At 39.9% G+C, this 17559-nt stretch overlaps 1 protein-coding gene across 1 annotated transcript in view; it reads right to left on the bottom strand.

The window, feature by feature from the left end:
* Positions 1-426: 426 nt before the first annotated feature.
* The window catches only part of MRPS6 (mitochondrial ribosomal protein S6), a 28764-nt gene continuing 11631 nt past the window's right edge, over positions 427-17559 (bottom strand). The window contains exons 2-3 of the mRNA XM_033146974.1: positions 9294-9433; positions 427-1043 (exon numbers count right to left, since the gene is read on the bottom strand). Of these exons, the coding sequence (XP_033002865.1) occupies positions 854-1043; positions 9294-9433 (330 nt within the window). The 3' untranslated portion in view covers positions 427-853. The remainder of the gene's footprint in view (positions 1044-9293; positions 9434-17559) is intronic.

Genomic DNA, 17559 nt, shown 5'->3' with positions numbered 1-17559 from the left:
AGTCTTCCCTAACCTTAAAAAAAGGAGCAGCACTGGAAATCTTACTGGGATCTTGTGGAAGAAAAACATGGAATGAGAATAAAATTAGGAAATTGCTAAGTCTTTATTGAATCTATCCATCCACTAAGATAATGTAATTGTTATTATTAATCCACACAATTAGTATTTCTAAATGGAGAAGAAGAAGCCAGCAGTTATATTTAGGAATATATTAAAAACAAATATCAAGAGTGTGTCTGGTTCTATTTTGTAAAAATAAAACCAACACTGTAATGAACATTTTTGTATAGCCATCTCATTTTCTTAACTTCCATGAACTAGTACCCAGCAGCATTAAAATGTATTGAAAACAGTATGCTAGCGATCAGAATTAATTTACTAAATGTTTGTTCCTTTATAAACCAGTCATTAAATGTTCTTTTTGTATTTTTTATTACATTCATTAACAAATTTTGCATTAAATGTTATTTACACCATGGTAGAACATTATAACTGTATAAGTATATGATATCTGAAAGGTCCTAACTGAAAAAAACAATGATAGTTTGACAGTTTCAGTCTGTGCATGTTTACTTGGGATCAAGTCCTATTTTGTTCAATGGGACTTTTTTTCTTTTTCTTGCATGCATTAAGACAGCAGCCTGAATTTTCTAGGGCAGGATAAACTTCAGCAACAGATGCAATACTTTGGGGGGAAATGCCCTGATTTTAAAATACAAAGAATATATATAAAACTTCATTTGCTGCAGAATAGACAAAAGTAACACTATGCTGATATACAAACCTACGCACACTGCATAAATCACAGATCCTTAAAACTACTGGTAGGTTCAGATTAGGGGTTGCAATGCCTCTATGGTCTTCGGCTATTTATTTCTTCATGTTTATCTTCAGTGCTGACTGGTATCATGCCCATGCATTCTTCTGAATTTGCCACATGGTGCTTTAAAATGGAAGACCGGATCACATCAATATCACGTCCTAAATGGTCCTGTATGGCTGAAACAACTGTTGGTGGAGAATTGAAGTCTACCAAAAAATACCTGGAAATAAAGAAGAATACAATAAAAACAAAGCTATAAGCATGAACGAGCACAAGAGCCCTGGTGGATGAGACGAAAGGTCTATCTAGTGCAGCATTTCCTACAGTGGCAAACCACAGGCCAATGGGGCATGAAGGCAGCAACACTTTCCTCCTGCTGCTGTTCCCCCAAAAATGGTATGCAAAGACATCATACCTCTGATCCTGGAGGCATTATATACCTTTCGTGACTCATACTCACTCCATGAATTTGCCAAATCCCCTTTTAAAGCCTTCCAAGTTGGCATCCACTAAAAATGCCAAAAGTTACATAACCCTTTCCTTTATCATCACAACAGATCCAAGCTCATCTTGAGAGTGTCTGAACTTCTAAAGATCAAAGTTCCAGAAAGAAATGCATTCTAGGATACAGATTTTATGAATTTAGGGCAACCCCTCCTGAGTATCATCTTATTGTTGCTCTGAACAAGGATAGAGCTTGTATGAGAGACTATGTATTCCATGCATTCTTCCTCCCTATACAACTGGAGAGCACCATCATGTTACACATATGCTACCGAGTACAGATATCCGATATCAGAGAATCTACAGGTACATATTGTATGATATGCAAGCTCCCCATCAAAAATTTGCTACAGCAAGATAGCGTTTTTTGATTTAGAAATGGGAAGCAAAAAAAAAAAAAAACAGGTCAAGACAGCAGGTATTTATTGTCCTTTTGCTTTAAAAGTTTAAATTACTGAGGACAGAAGCCACATCTGAAGACAGGCAACACCAACTTAAGGGTCTTGGCATTCATTCAGAGGCTCTGCATACCATACTGTAGTTCTCTGCGACCTTGGCAACAATGCAGAGATTTAATTTTCACACACTTCTAGTACTGCCTGGAATTCTTGGTATTTAGGCAAACATTCTCCCGTTTGCCAACTCTACTTTGACGAACAGAGTGTTTACCATGTGCAAGAACATTTCAGATCTTCTATTTCACTCAAGTGCAAGGAAGAATCCCGGAAATTTGTTTCATGGGAGCAAAGTGATTTTCAAAACTTCACTGTAATGATATGAATACCTGTTGTTTAGCAAATGTAGCTAACATATTTTGTATAACTGCGGCAGGTTTCTGCCTGAATTCTTTTTATGTGCTATGGCCAATTGGCTAACGCAATAAACTTTGATTTGATTTGATATGAACACCCAGTCGTTTTTCTACAAGCTGTAGTAGCTTCCTTTTGAGGATGGAACTACTGGCTTTGAAATGGGAGACAAAACCAGTGCCTGTTTCCATTAGGAAGAAGCAACTACTTGGAATAAAGAAGGATTGGGATGGGAGAAGTTCCTAAACTCTTCCCACCTCTTTTCTACTGCAGTCTCCCCCCAGTAGAATTCTAGGCAAGATTGCATGGGCAAACATGTATCTGGAACCCAACCAGTAGTGGAAAGACAGCAAGGGAATGGTTTAAACATACATGCACACCACTTTTCCAGTCCAAACTGACCTCTACCCTTCCACAATCTATTTTACCCTCGATGAAAGTAGCCACTGGTGTTTTTATGCACATGCTTAATTTATATTTTATTTAAAGCTTTACAGTGAATTAAAGTAAAGAAAAAAGAAATTCACATGTGTGTGTATGACATCAAATCAAACTCTCAGAAAAGGAGAACACCATCATGTGAGTTTTCAATGATCTACAACTACAACTACATAAATGAGGAAAAACAATAGTTCTGGGGTATGATGCACATACTGCAGCAAGCATCATATTAGAAAAGGCACTTCATCCTATGAGAGGAAGAAAAGTGGGAATGCCTCTTAAAATAGAATTCTATGTTCTCAGTTTTTGTAAGTAATTACTGGCCCGCCATTAAGACTAGATAAGACTGGCAGGCTCTAAGGCAGGGCCTTTTCAGTAGCAGCTCCAACATTATGAAACTCCCTCCTAAGAATGTGCAGTTGACTGCCCCATGCCACAATTTTTAAAAAGCCTTTGGAAAGGCATGTTTCAAATTAGTGTGTTTAGCTGCTGTTTTATTGATATTTGACTGCCAAGTCTCTGTAAATGAAAATAATAATATTTTTAGTGGTATAGTAGACTGTAATCCAATATTAACTTTCTGGGGATTGTCCCATTCAACACAGTGGGGCTTACTTTTGAGTAGACACCTATAGGATTGTGCTGTTAGTTGACTTCGATAAATGAGGTTTGCCCTATTTCCTTTCATATGGAGCTTGCAGCATTTAGTCTTAATGAGGCATTACTGTAAACTGAGTGAGAGAAAAATTCCAGAGCCATGTCTTTAAAAAAAACAAAAAATTAACATTTTCCTGCTCATAAAGATATAGAACGTATGTTCTATGTCTGCATCTTTTGGGGAATAATTATTACGCACTCGCAACATAGTCAAATGTAAAGGGGGGGCCCTAATTTTTCAACTATGTTGCTAAACGAGAATAGCGGGCTGCTTTCCATTGTGTCTTTAAAACTGAAATGGATTCTGCTCCAAAAGGAATGGCTTGCAACTCGTGTTCTCTCCTGTTCATATAGGCAGGCAGTGGAAATTTCCACTATGCTGCTGTTGATGATAACTGAAGGCAGCATTGGGGGATGGGGGAGATGAGCTGCTGCTGCTGCAGTCTTTGTCGCTGCCATTTCAGCAGCAGCAAGAAATGTTATCTGGAGATACAAGAAACATAGCACATGCAAGTTTATTAGCTGTATCAAACACCCCCAGTATTGGAGCCAGGCTATGGATCTGGTATGTATCCGTGTACAAGAGATGAGGAAAATCCTTCTTTGTCGTTTGGAATTATAGCCCAGGTATGCCTCAGGCAGACAAACATTAAGAAAAAGCAACTGCACTCGAGAGCTGAGCTGGAACTCAACTTACTTTCTGTTGGTAGGCAATCAAGCCAGCAACGATTGTGTGTTGTGCAACCCAGCAGCTCTATAATGCGTGGAGCAGCTCCATGTTCAGCAATGATTTGTGACCAGGTATGTAAATACTGTAGCACTACAGTTTCTCGTGCAAAGTAACAAGACCTGGTGCGTGTGGCTTGAGGATGGCATGGGAAGAAAGGTGGTTGGGGAAGAGAAAAGGAGGCAAAGATCTATTTACAGATATAAAACGTTCATTTGCAGGCAAAACTGATGAAATACAGCTCACACTCTCCAGGCACTAGCAGCAAAAAACGGCACAGAAAAACAAAAAATCAGGAAGATTCCGCTGATTCAGTACAGAAACCCGTTATTTTGGTGCACTGTGCATAAAATGTGATGGGACAGTAAGACTATTTACTGCCAAAATAACATCTCTGCAAAGAGTTAAATGAAGACTATTTCAGATCAAGCGAGTGGTAAGAAAAGAAGACTGGATATTGAACTGTATCCAGGCCAAGATTAAATCCAAGGATTTAAAATATAGTATATTAGACAACTATATTCCCGAATGGGTTTATCAAAGTTAATCAACACCAGAGAAACACCTGGACCAAGCTTGTTTTGGAATCCTATTGGGAAAAGTAGTTCTCAGCTGATCTTGTGTGAATGAGGGCCCAAGGGAGAACCTGGTTAAGACTGTGCCCAGGAAATTTCCATGTTTTATAAAGAGTCAGCTTCAGCTTTCCAATATGCCATCACAATTTTTAGACTACACCACAGAAGGCTTATTAAGTCAAGATGAATATCACCGATTGTGTGGCTGAGAGACACGCTAGAATAACTTCTTGTCTACTAATGGGCAAGAGCCAAACTGGGAATCCCAAAGGTGCTGGACACTTCTGGAAAAGATCAAATGAGCCATATTAACATCTCAATCTGAAACATGGTCAGCTTTCGCTTGCAAGCCAAGTCCATCCCCTCTTGACTGCTATGCAAGAGAAGTGGGACAGAACCCTCCATTTGCCTCTCAAAATACCACCTGGACTGGGGGGCAAGGAATCCTTGAGCTGGGCACAGCCCAGATCATAAGGACGAAGCTTTTTCATAGAGCAAGTCCACCAAGTACAATGGGGCTTATTCACAGGTAAATGGAATTAGGACTGCAGCTTTAGCTGCCTTTTATGTAACAACTGCAACTTAAGTGTTTACACACTTGGCAAAACAAACGGCTTCACATTTGGAAGTATAGGGTGTATTCCAATCCAATGTACTGAATGTTTTTTTTAATGATATTTCATCTCAGACGAATCAGGCAAGGCTCTTGAAAAGCACAGTCATACCCACCAGCCAACATCAACTGATGGCAGTTTCTAGTATCCCATAGAATACAAGTCTATTTATGAAGAATGGAAGCGAGAAGAAAAATGCCTCATGTTAAGCAATAATTTCATGATTTGATCTGCTAGGAAACTGGCCATATGGTAGACACTTATGTCCACAACTGAATTTCTTTTCAAAAAAAACCCAAGAGACATTGCCATGATCCAGGAAAGAGGAAACAAGAACAACAAACCACCCTTTTCATAGTGAACACTGAGGACCAATTTGCTTCAATTCAGTTTTCATTCCTTAAGCTTTTTCAAAAGACATCTATTTTCCTTTTATAGCTTTTTGTGCAAAACATATACATGTAGATTGTAAAATCATTTCAACAGCAACATATCTCTTTGTACGCTTTCTACATAGCTGAATTGTCTCTAGGACGCAAGCTAAAGAATTTTTTTTGTATGAATGCAAGATAGGACTCTGCTGGATCAAGCTGATGGTCCTTCCAGTCAGACAACCCATTTCCTGGAAAGCCAGCACACAGGGCGTAAAGACAATAGCCTTATTATTATTGTAGTTGTTGTTATTGTTTTAATTTTATTAATACCCCACCCATCTGTCTGGGTTATCTAAGCTATTTACTGATTAAAAATGTTTTGAAGCCACCCTTCACCCTTACAAATACCAGACCGATATAGAAATGGCATGACCAACAAATCATAATCAAGTGGCCATCACTACATTGTGTGAACACTGCTCACAATAGAGATCCTGTATGGATCAGCTTTTTTATTTCTAAGCGAAATGATGTAATGGATGAAAACACAAAAATGAAGAGTGTTATGGACTCCATCAACTTTAATTGCTTGCCTTTGGGGTAGACTCACACTGGCAATGCAGATTCTATTCACTGCAACTAGAAATCTGCCTCTGAAGTGCCACTAGCTACCTAAATCCCCAATCCTTTTCTCACAGGGCACACTCAAGAGAAAGCAGGTGCACTTCTATTGAAATCAAGTGCTCAGCTAATGGAACTTAAGTGCACTTAACATCTGCTGTACAGCACCAGCAGATTTTAGCAGACACACAGTATCTCCCACCTTGCAAAATACTTGAACAGGACGCTGTGCGCCTGTGTCACAACATCAGTTTAACACCACAAATGCTAGTGGTAAATTTAAACTTGGGTTGAACTCTTACGTAACTCCAGACAGAGAGCAAACTGTAACACTTATTGCCAGAGTTTAGATGCCAATGCACATCAATACTTGCTTGTTCTCACACAATCAAGATAATGATACAAAACATGAGGGACCTAATTGAGTTTGGTGAGGTTGCGCAGCATATGCATGTGAAACAAAACAGATGCAGCTGCAAGGCTCGTAGCTCAGTAGTAGGACCCAGGACCTACCTGAAAATGGTCCTAGACCTAGATGCAACCCACCCAACCCCAAGTCACAGCCAGTCAGTGTAGGCAATAATGACCTAGATAGTCTGGCTGAGTTTAAGGCAGTTTCCTCTGCTACTATCTCACCACATGCCTATCCACATGCAGCTCCTTAGGCACAGGAATGCTTCCTGTGTGGGGTATTTGCAAGAGAAAGTGTTTTGTTCTGTTTTCTGAAACTTAACCATGGTGTGGGCTTTCTTTAGCAATGTATAGGGCCTACATTGCAATGTAGTCGAAGCAAAATTCCAAGTATGATTGATACTTGGCCAATAAAATTATTCCTATTCCTATTCCTATTCTGTGGCTGTGCCCTGACTATGGAACCCTCAAGCCAAGGCAGGTTAGATGGACCTCATCTCTGCAGTTTCAGGAAGACACTAAAAATGCTTTTATTCTGCACTGCTCTCAATTATTTTTTAACTTGTAAAGGTTTGATTCCACTCCTCATGGTTTGCTCTTAATCTAGTTTATTTTTCAAACAAATACATTTCTTTATAAATATATAACTATATAGATTATTGTAAGGGAGGGAAATACAAGATAATAAGCTCTTAAAATATGAACATGTTTTGAGTGGCTATCATTTCAGAAATGCATCTCTGCAGTTTGTGCAGCAGTACCATTTGAAATATCCGCAAGGGAAAACAGATAATAAGCTGCATTGGCTGCCCATCAAGGTATGCACATTTGTATCTTCAAATGCCAGGGAGAAAGACTGCAAATTGTTATTTTGATTATTGAATGAAGTCTCTGTGCAATCCTGGTTGCCTAGCAACATTTCTCTATCCTTGCTTACAGGCAGTTCTCTTTCAGAAGGTATACTCAGGGAGTTTAACAGCGACAACAACAAAAAAAATGTTAAGCAATAATAGGATAAACTATTGTAATCATTTATCTAATGCATCTTAATTTTCAAATGCCAAGGCATTACTTTCTTTGGCTGAAGATACTGCATTTCTCTTAAAATCAGTAACTACAGTAATAACTCTTATTTTACTTGTGCACAGCCACCTTTAATAATGATTTCACCATTTAAAACACCCTCAAAAACATACTTTGGTTCAGATACACAAAAGGGAATAAAATCAACCCTGAATTAGTATCTCAAAAGTTAAATAATTATTGTTTCCAACTGGCTTTGGTGAAATAAAAACGTTACCTTGGAATGGAAGTGTCTACATGAAGGGCATTTCTTAACAAAGGAAATATTTTAAAAAAACTTTTAACTTCTAAATTTACAATATTGGGGAAAGCAAGTACAAATCAATGCTTGCATTAACTAGCAGATCAATATGAACAATGAAATTATCTACCCAAATTATTGCGTGCCTCATTTTGGAATTGTTAAGTAAACAGATTTGTGTACTGTATATTCTGGCGTATAAGACTACTTTTTAATCCAGGAAAATCTTCTCAAAAGTCAAGGGACATCTTATATGCCGGGTGGAGAATCTGCGGTCGAGTATATCTCAAACTCTATATTTTAACTGGAAAAGTTGGGGGCCGTCTTATACACCCAGTCGTCTTATACGCCGGAAAATATGGTACTTTGTGGAGTCTACTTCAGGAAAAACACAGGAAAGAAACAGTTTAATTCTCAAACGAAAAGTGTATCTAAGTTACATTAATTACCCAATGGAAATTAAGAGGCCCTTAACAGTAAATTCTGTACCTGGGCTTCAATCCAAAGAAGTGATATGTGTATGCAGAAAAGAACAGCACACACAGCTTTAATTGATCACCGCTGTGTCCTTAATCAGTAGAAATAGTTGCAGCAACATCCAAACCTCAGCTGCACACAATGTTCTCCCCTATGCTCCTACCTTGTCTTTAGATCACGGCTTTGAGCAATTATTTAACAGCTGAGGGTTACCTACCCATGTTGCTTCCCAACCTCCCCCTGCCCAATAGCACCACAGCTCCTTCAAACTCCTCCCATATCCCTCTCACAGCTCCTTCAACGCACCCATCCTGCCTGCCACCCCATTGCCAATTGCCATCCCCCCAGTGCACCCCAAACTCTCGCATCCCCTCACTAATTGCCCAAATCCCAAGATCCTGTTGTGGCTGCCAATGCAGGAAGACAGGGGAATGAAGACGAGCGTCTATCTCCTCTTCACTTTGCACAGCCAACAGAAAGTGGGCAGCAACACAGGGTAAAGAGACTTGCTTCTGTTTCATTCTCCTCCTTGGTGCTGCAGTGAGATCTTAGGATGGAGGTGAGGTGAGGGGAGTTTTGAGGGGACTGCTGCTGGTGGTGACAAAAGTGAGCATGTGAAGGCCTGCAGCAATGCCTGGACCAGCCACCCAACTACCTGCTCACTCTGCCTGCCCAGCTCAGCCACCTGCTCATTTGAATCCTGGATTCCCCTTGCCCTGAGGTGTGCGCATGCAAACAGGCAGGCAAGTGGAGGCAATCCGAGAAAAGTGTGAAGGCCTGATTGGGCCACCCACCTGCCCACTTACTCTGCCAACCTGTCTACTTTGCTTGCCTGCTCCGCACAACGTTGTCAGGCTGCAGCTTTTCCCCTTTCAAAATTATTCCATGGCAAGAAATTCTATTCAAAACTAGACTCAAGGCTTGTGAAACTCATACCCTCCTCTGGTGTGACGTTGATTGTGCTTTGAGATTTTATATGGCAGCGTTCTTTCGCCCAGGTTTTCCAAATTCCTCACCACTGCTCCTCTCTCCATCAAAGCTTCCACTGTGCGTTTCAGTGTTGCAGCTGTCTCAGGCTTTAAACACAAAGAAGAAGATACGTGTTTGTAGTGCAGTAAATGACTATCGCCCCCTATACTTACCTGGCAAGAAAATAATAAAGGAGGAGCTGGACAGTGGCGTAGCAAGGGAAGGGTGATAGGGGCGGGGCGCCCTGGGTTCCAGGGGAGGGGGGTGACACTTGGCGGCCCCTCCCGCCACTCCCCACCGCCTGGCACCCCGTCTGTGCTGCTGCATGGATGACCGGGGCAGCCCCACGAGCCGCCGCTCACCCGGCAGCTCCCCAGGTTGCCGCGGGAGCAGCAGCGCCGGGCTGGATGCACTGCACATGCCCAGAAATTCTGAGCATGCGCAGTGCATCCGAGTCGGCACCACTGCTCCCGCGACGACTGAGCGGCGGCTTGTGGGGCTGCCCCATCCATAAAGCAGCATGGATGGGGCAGCACCACGACCCACTGCCTGCTTGGCAGGTCACCCGGTTGCAGCAGTGCCGGGCCGGATGGACTCCGCATGTGCAGAGGCCCCGCCCCCAGGGGGGTGCCACCCCAGGCGGCCAAGAGGCTTCCTCCGCGCCTGGGAACTGGAATAGATGTCAAAGGGGAGGGGAGAATTTTGATTCTTCTCTCCATCACCTCCAAGGGTGCTGTATCAGACTGTAACTATCACTAATAGCAATATAATGCACCTGTTTCTTCAGTTATACCCAACTGGGTTCACTAGGAGACATTCTAGACTGAATGTGCATTTTTAACAGCATCCAATATATTTAATGTACTGCACATTACAACTGAAAATAACTCTTCTTATAAATGATTCAAGTTTCCAGGAATGCACTTCTGAAGTGTGTTTTACCTATACCCATATTGTAATTACTCAGGCAGTTAAGATTGTCCTATTACATCACAGGCTGATAATTTCTTTCAATTCCATTTAAGGGTCATTGCATTACATTAAATTTAAAAGGATATAATGTCTTAGACTGATCTGCAGGGAAAGTGAGCACACTCAGAGAAGTGCATTCCATATCTGTGAAGCGTGTCCTCCCCACCACCACCACCACCCATTCGTCTCCCTCCAGTGAAATTCCTTGTTATGAACAAGTAATCTGAAATAATGTGAAGGCAGGAGCTGTGGGGTTCTCAAGGAGAACAGACCCATCTCCTGCAATTAAAGGACTATTCTCAATATTTGATTTCGTCCTGCTTGCATTTCATATTTTTGCTACATATGGATTTGACACCTGTGTGATATTTTGCTTCTTCAGCAACTAGATTTCCAGAATACAACTTAGTATGAAGATTCTCATCTCCAAGGGACCGTGAATGTTCAAGTATATGCACAGTAGGTGTATGTGTGTTAGGACAATGCATTTGTGTTGGTGTGTTGACTAGTTTTTCCTTGGTGTCGCCTGCCACAAAGGAGGATGGCTTTGGAGAAAAAGAACAGAATCAGTTGGAAAGAAATTTTCGCATGCAACCCAAGTCTTTGCAAGTATGAAATAAGTATCTGTTTCAACAATAGAACCATTGTTTTAGGTATGTGAGTTACTTCATGCTCCACTGGGGAAACAGGATCACAAAATCTGAAGGGGAGGTTTCATAATAAGTTGTGCAGCCTGTAGTTAAAGGCTTTATAAAAAAAAATAATGTTGGCTGAAGAAGACCCTATGCAGCTCTTGAACACACATCTCTTACATCTTCAGGGTCATAAAAAACCCACCCCAAAACCACAATAGCACTGAAGCTTATTTTAAGTGCTAAGGTTATACTTAGTATGTTCAGCAGATGGGGCAAAACAGAAATATAGCCAATGTTCTAAGTTCACAACCACAATCCTTGCTTGCTTTTGAAGGATTATTGCAAGCAACTTAAATAGATCCCAAGGTCTGCCACTGCAAAGAGGTTTGGGAGGGGGTAGCAAAAAGGAAGAAAAACTGTAGAAGCTGCTAGTGAGTGAGGGGTGGGCAGTGGATCCTGCCTTGCAAGGAACGTGAAGCAAGGCCAATGGATAAGAATGTCAAACACTCGCAAGGTGTGCCTGCATAGCATAATTGCAACTAGGTGAACAGTACTCACTCTCTTCATCTGGAGATCAGAAATGTCATGCACATTTGATGCCTCACAAAAACCGTCCCTCAAAACAAAACTGATCTGAAATGAGTGTTTATTAACCACTGAAGATTCGATTAGGAATCCAGCACAATTAAAGGTGCAAAACAAGTGGTTGGGACTTAAATTATTACTGGAAAGTTAATACATTGTCTACCAAGTTCCAAAACAGTTTCAAAAATACTTGTTTGTTTCTTTATTTTGTACTTTTATTTAACCTTTGTACAGAAGTTGATACATTTCCATATAATAACTCTGAGAGGACAAAAATTCCACATTCAAAAGGAATGTAAACTGCAGGAAATACAGTTTTAATTATACAAATACTCTAATAAGAGTTTATTTTGAAGACTAATGCAGAAGGCAAAATAAGTATACAATATACAACAAACAAACACAGGGCTAGCAATAAGAACTGAATTTTTCATCAGAATTTACTTAACTGTCATATTAGCAATGTTCTATATACTGGATCAAACCATTTTCTATGACAAATTTGTAATTGTGGGTGGTAGCAATGGACAATTACAAAATCTCTGTTTTCTTAACACTTCTAGATAGTCTCACTACATGGGTATCTTATTCAAAATTTCATACTTTTCAGATCATACTTATTTTTTTAATTTAAAAAAACGTGGCCAAAAAGCTCTGAAATCGAGTAGATTTATTACATCTATATGCCCATTTGGTTAATTCCTGCCCCCCCCCTCCCAAAGTTTGGGTGGCGTTCAAGATTTGACAAGCTGCACAACATTTGTTTTTGGTCTGCAAAATCTTTTAATGTTTCTTTAAAAAAAAATAAAGCAATTGTAATTTACTTAAACGCTACAGAAAGTACAACAGCAATAAAAACACTTCACATCTCTTTAAAAAACTGTAATAGTTATATTAAAAAGATACACAATATAAGTAGCATTACACTGACAGTTCTTAAAACCAAGAATGAACAAAAAGGATTTACCTAGCATTATTAGAAAAGAAATTGCTTTCTTCTTGAAGAAGACTACTATTATTTTTTTTGCACAGCAACTATTTTTATATCCACCTCATTTAAAAGCATGTATTCTTAGACACTTAGTATTCTTGTATGTCATTTCCATCACTGCTCAGTGTCTGACTTTGCCCAGTGAAGCTGATAAATGCTATGGAAAAGTAGTGTCACTAGATGCCACTACATAACATTTTATATTAGATACAATCAGAACAAAAATAAAGCCTTTTGTTTTAAACCAGCACCCTCCATACCCCAGACTGTTTTGTAGGAAAGAAAAGCTTTTTGCCAACAAGAATTTACAGACCTCACAGTGAAATTAAACATCTGAATTATATATACTTTCATTGTAGAACTATGACCCTATAGCTAATTAAAACAGATTTAAAACCACTGAGTTATACACAATTTCTATCAAAAGAACCCTTAAACATCGTACACATCTTTGATTTGAAACATCACATGTAGAATGTTAGTTTTATTTCAAAACATATACTTTTAAAGGCACAAACAGACAGCATACCAAACAAACAGTGGCTATCTACTTTTAAAATACATCACACAATTTAATCTTTTCCTTAAAGGACTAGATTTGTGAATTCAATATATATACTTTATAGGAATGGGTGAGAATGAAACAAACCCAATACACTGCAATTTGCCTTATGACAATGATTTAAAAATAAAGCTGTAAAATTAATCTAAGTACATTTTTGTCTACATTTCATATGTAATTGTTAGCCTACAATCCAAGCCGTTCCTTTCCCAGGAAGATATTGTACTTTTCAGATGATTGATGGAAAGGAGAGGGGAAGGGGGAATGGATAGCACACAATCATTTAGTCTTTTGTCACTTCTAGATGGTGACAAAAGGAAATTGCTTCTGTTGGCTTAAATAAGCAAATGAACGTTTAAAAACCATCATTTTAAATTCATGAAAATATGTGGGTATCTAAAGTAGAACTTGGTTAAGTGTCATGTTCACATGCAAGGCAATAAATTGCCAGACACCCAGATTGATGTTCACACCAACAACTAGGCCCACCACTGGAATGCTTGCCTAGTTCCAGAATGCAGGGCTATAGCAACTGATAGTGGCCAAAAGTTTTAGGTCCTATGAAGTAGTATTGATCAATGGGAAATACCCTACCCCACAAGAAAACACACACCCAACTGTATAATACAACAAATAAAGTTCCCCACTGTCTACACTACAAACCTCCAGACTGATAAAACATTCAACATAGAATGAAACAAACAAAATCCACTGGAGTTAAGAGGATCAAAGCAAGAATTCTGCTAAAAGCTGTTCAACAGTGGAATGGACTCCCTCGGGAGATGGTGGACTCTCCTTCATTGGAGATTTTTAAGCAGTGGCTGGATGCGCATCTGTCATGGGTGCTTTAGTTGAGATTTCTGCATTGCAGGGGGTTGAATTAGATGACCCTTGGAGTCCCTTCTAACTCTATGATTCTATGAACTGCTAAAAGGGTCTGCTTATGAGCTACTTTACATAGGCTCTAAAGACATTGTAATAACATTACTTTCTCTTGTATACATTGCTAAATACAGTTATGCATCCGAGGGCTATATAATATAACATGCAGAAATCCAGAGATACATAGCAAACATTTTTATTCTTTAGAGATTACTTGTGCTACATACTGGGTGTTCTTTTAAAGCAGAAGGGGGAAGCTGTGGCCATCCAATGCAACTCCCATCATCCCTGATCAATGGCCACTAGTATCACAAGTTCCCCATACGTTTTAAAGCAAAACAGATCAATACACAGAACAGCCATTAATGAGTAATTTAGACTACAACCTGCTGTTTAAATAAATTTCTAGTCATGACTAGAAAGACAAATAAGAGAAAGATTTAGAAAAATATAATGTTCCCTAATGGCATTGGTAGAAATTTGAAGAATCAGCAAGATATAAGTATTTTCATCACTGATGAGATGCACTAACCTAACAAGGTTATATTCTGCTACCAAAAGGCACTATTACACATTTACTTTCTTAGTTTAAATGGAAACCACAGTTACAAAATATTCTAAATGGAATGTTAGGTAGGAAAAGAAATATGGGAAACTCAGTTCATGGTTCTTACAACAAAGGAGGACTCAATTAGGACGTCACATAATCTAAGTTACACTTAGGATATAGTCTGCTAGGAGACAAACAGCAGGAAATGGGGTTGCCAGGTTCTAGTCTGAGAGCATGCCCATCAATGAATAGCTGGATTCAAACAATCTAGCTATGGTTCAACCCTCCTCAACCTGGTGCCCTCCAGTTGTTAACTACAACTTCAAAAAGCCCAAGGCAGCATGGCCAATGCTTAGGGAATATGTAAACTGTAGACCCCAACATATGCAAGGTACCAGGTTGGGTAAAACAGGTTAATGTAACAGCAGCCATGCTGCATCAGATCAAAAGTCCATTTAGTCCAGCATCCTGTTCTAACAGCGGCCAACCAGATGTCTCTGGGGAACTTGCAAGCACAACCTGAGTGCTCCACCTCTCTCCCATTTGTTCTTTCCAGCAACTGGTAAGCAGAGGCATACTGCCACTGACAGTGGAGGCCAAACACAGCTTTATTCTACATGCATTTGTCTAATCTTCTTTTAAAGTCATCCAAGTTGATGTCCATCAATATATCTTGTGGAAGCAAATACCAGTTTAACTATGCACTGTGTGACAAAGTACTTTCTTTTGTTTATCCTTCATTTTCCAACATTCAGCTTTACTGGATAGTCCCAGGTTCTACTAGTATAAGGGAGGAAGAGGAAGAGGAGGATGAACAAGCCACAGCAAATGAAAGACTTGCATGCTCCCATTTTCATCTGCTCCACACACAAATAAACAAGAATTCCGTATTGGGTATGAACTTGGAACTATAGTACTTCTAACCCGTTAGTTAACAAATCAAGCTATCCATGGCTTGATGTACTGGTTTTAGCTTGGTTTGGAGCCAGTCTTAAGAGTCTAGATACAGCAAGAAGGCAAATCCCTAGGCCATTGTGGCAAGCTGGGTACTCGGCTAGATGGACCCTTGGTTTGATCCAGCACAGTTCTCTTAAAACATGTTTCATCCTAAGACTGTTCCCAACAACTGTGGTTCCCAACCGCTGTGGTTAACCAGCAGGATTTATCACACACAACTTAAAGTGATAGGCAGTCTCTGTTTTAGAACAACACAATCCCATGAGAGCCCAGAGGTAAGTGTATGCTGAAAAAACATTAGAAGTTGCCATACAGCTGTCTAAATGAAGACATAATATGGTAAGCTATTTATCCGCACAAACCATGCATCATTGGTAAGGAAAGAGAAAAGAAGGCCCAAATGGATAACTGGCAGGTAAATTTTTTCTATGGACTTTGGCAAAGCTTTCTAACTGTTAAAACTGTGAAATGATTCAATATTTAGGTGTTTAAGTACTGCACTGTCACTTGGAATATGGCTGTATTGCATTAAGAGTCCATTTGAAATAGATACACAATAAACTCTGCCATTTACATTCATAATACTGCAAACATATTAAATGATTTGGGATTGGGACCGAGGGAGTATTAGACATTGCTATTTTAATGTGGCTGTAAGACCCGGAAAATGGCTTGGTTTACACAAGGCATCTTAGGGAAGAAAAGTGGGAGCCAAATTAATCCCTGAGTTAGTCCACCTGCATCATGACAACTGGCAATGCATTCAACACAACCATCTCTACAAGTGCCAGCAATAGCAACTCTCCTCTAGCACTTAGCAATGATGGTACTTACCCATCTCAAAGCTTGCATCACCCCCTTTCTTTGACCCTAGAAGGCCACTGGTTTAAATAAACTATTGGCCCAGTACACAAGCAAGGTCTCAATTCATGTAATAATCATCAACAGAGGCAGTTCAGCCAAAGTCTCTGTAGTGCATTTAAACAACATGTTGCTTTAAAAACTATCAGTTATACAAGCTTAAAATCAATAGTTCAGATTATATGCATTTGTTCTATACATAGTCTACAACCACTTAGTAAAAATTGTCACCTTAGTAAGCCAGTTGTTCCACTGATAGGTAGTATGGGAGAAACTGAAAACAACTGAAAATGATACCAAATTGATTTTGTTATTAAATACAGGGTTTCCCAAACTTGGGTCTCCAGCTGTTGTTGGGATTACAACTCCCATCATCCCTAGCTAACAGGACCAGTGGTCAGAGATGATAGGAACTGTACTTCCCTAAACAGCTGGAGATCCAAGTTTGGGAAAACCCTGAATGAAGTATTGTTTTCAGCTATTTCAGGACACCTTGCATTTGCAAGGCACAAGCACAAAGTTTGTATATAAACAATAATATTCATTCAGCATGGGATCTCAGCTCTCAGTATTACATTCCCTACTACAGGAATGCTCTTTTTATTAAACTGGAGCTTTGAACCCTAGGACAAACTAGGCCCTTTTTGAATCGGGGCTAGCAATACAATTGACTTTGGGAAAGAGTTCTCAATGAGAATTCCAAATTTACTCCTAATCACTGGTTTTCACCTCTATGGGCCCACAACCTTGTAGCCGCAATGCTGCAGAAAGGATGCTCCCCTGTTCTTCTCCACACTACTATGTAAGCATTCAAGGCACCAGGATTTGGGGTGGGGTGGGGTGGGGCACAGTCCTTCCTGCTACAACAGCAGCAGCAGCCACTGCCACCAAACAAGAGTTCTTCTCTAGCATTGTACTCTAACCTTTCGGGGTGGGGTGGAGTGGGGTAGGGTAGAGGGAGGACAAGGAACAGTGCATATGCTTGCCTGTGTACTGGAGTAAAAATATTACTGTTGCCGAGTATCCATGGATGTGCTGGAATAACCCCATTTAAATCAGTTCTGCTTTCATTACCAGAGCCTTACTTACTACACTGCACTTCTCAAAGTATCTGTAGCAGACATGTAGCATCAACATGCAGCCTACACATATATTGGAACCAGTAGGTGGTGTGTTTTTTTTAAAGGGGGAAAGTGAAGCAGTTTAAGTCACCCTCTCTGTTCCTACTCAGCCTAACA

This window comes from Lacerta agilis, chromosome 4, assembly GCF_009819535.1.
Source record: "Lacerta agilis isolate rLacAgi1 chromosome 4, rLacAgi1.pri, whole genome shotgun sequence".
NCBI classification, from domain to species: domain Eukaryota; kingdom Metazoa; phylum Chordata; class Lepidosauria; order Squamata; family Lacertidae; genus Lacerta; species Lacerta agilis.
This window is presented reverse-complemented; position numbering and strand designations above follow the sequence as displayed.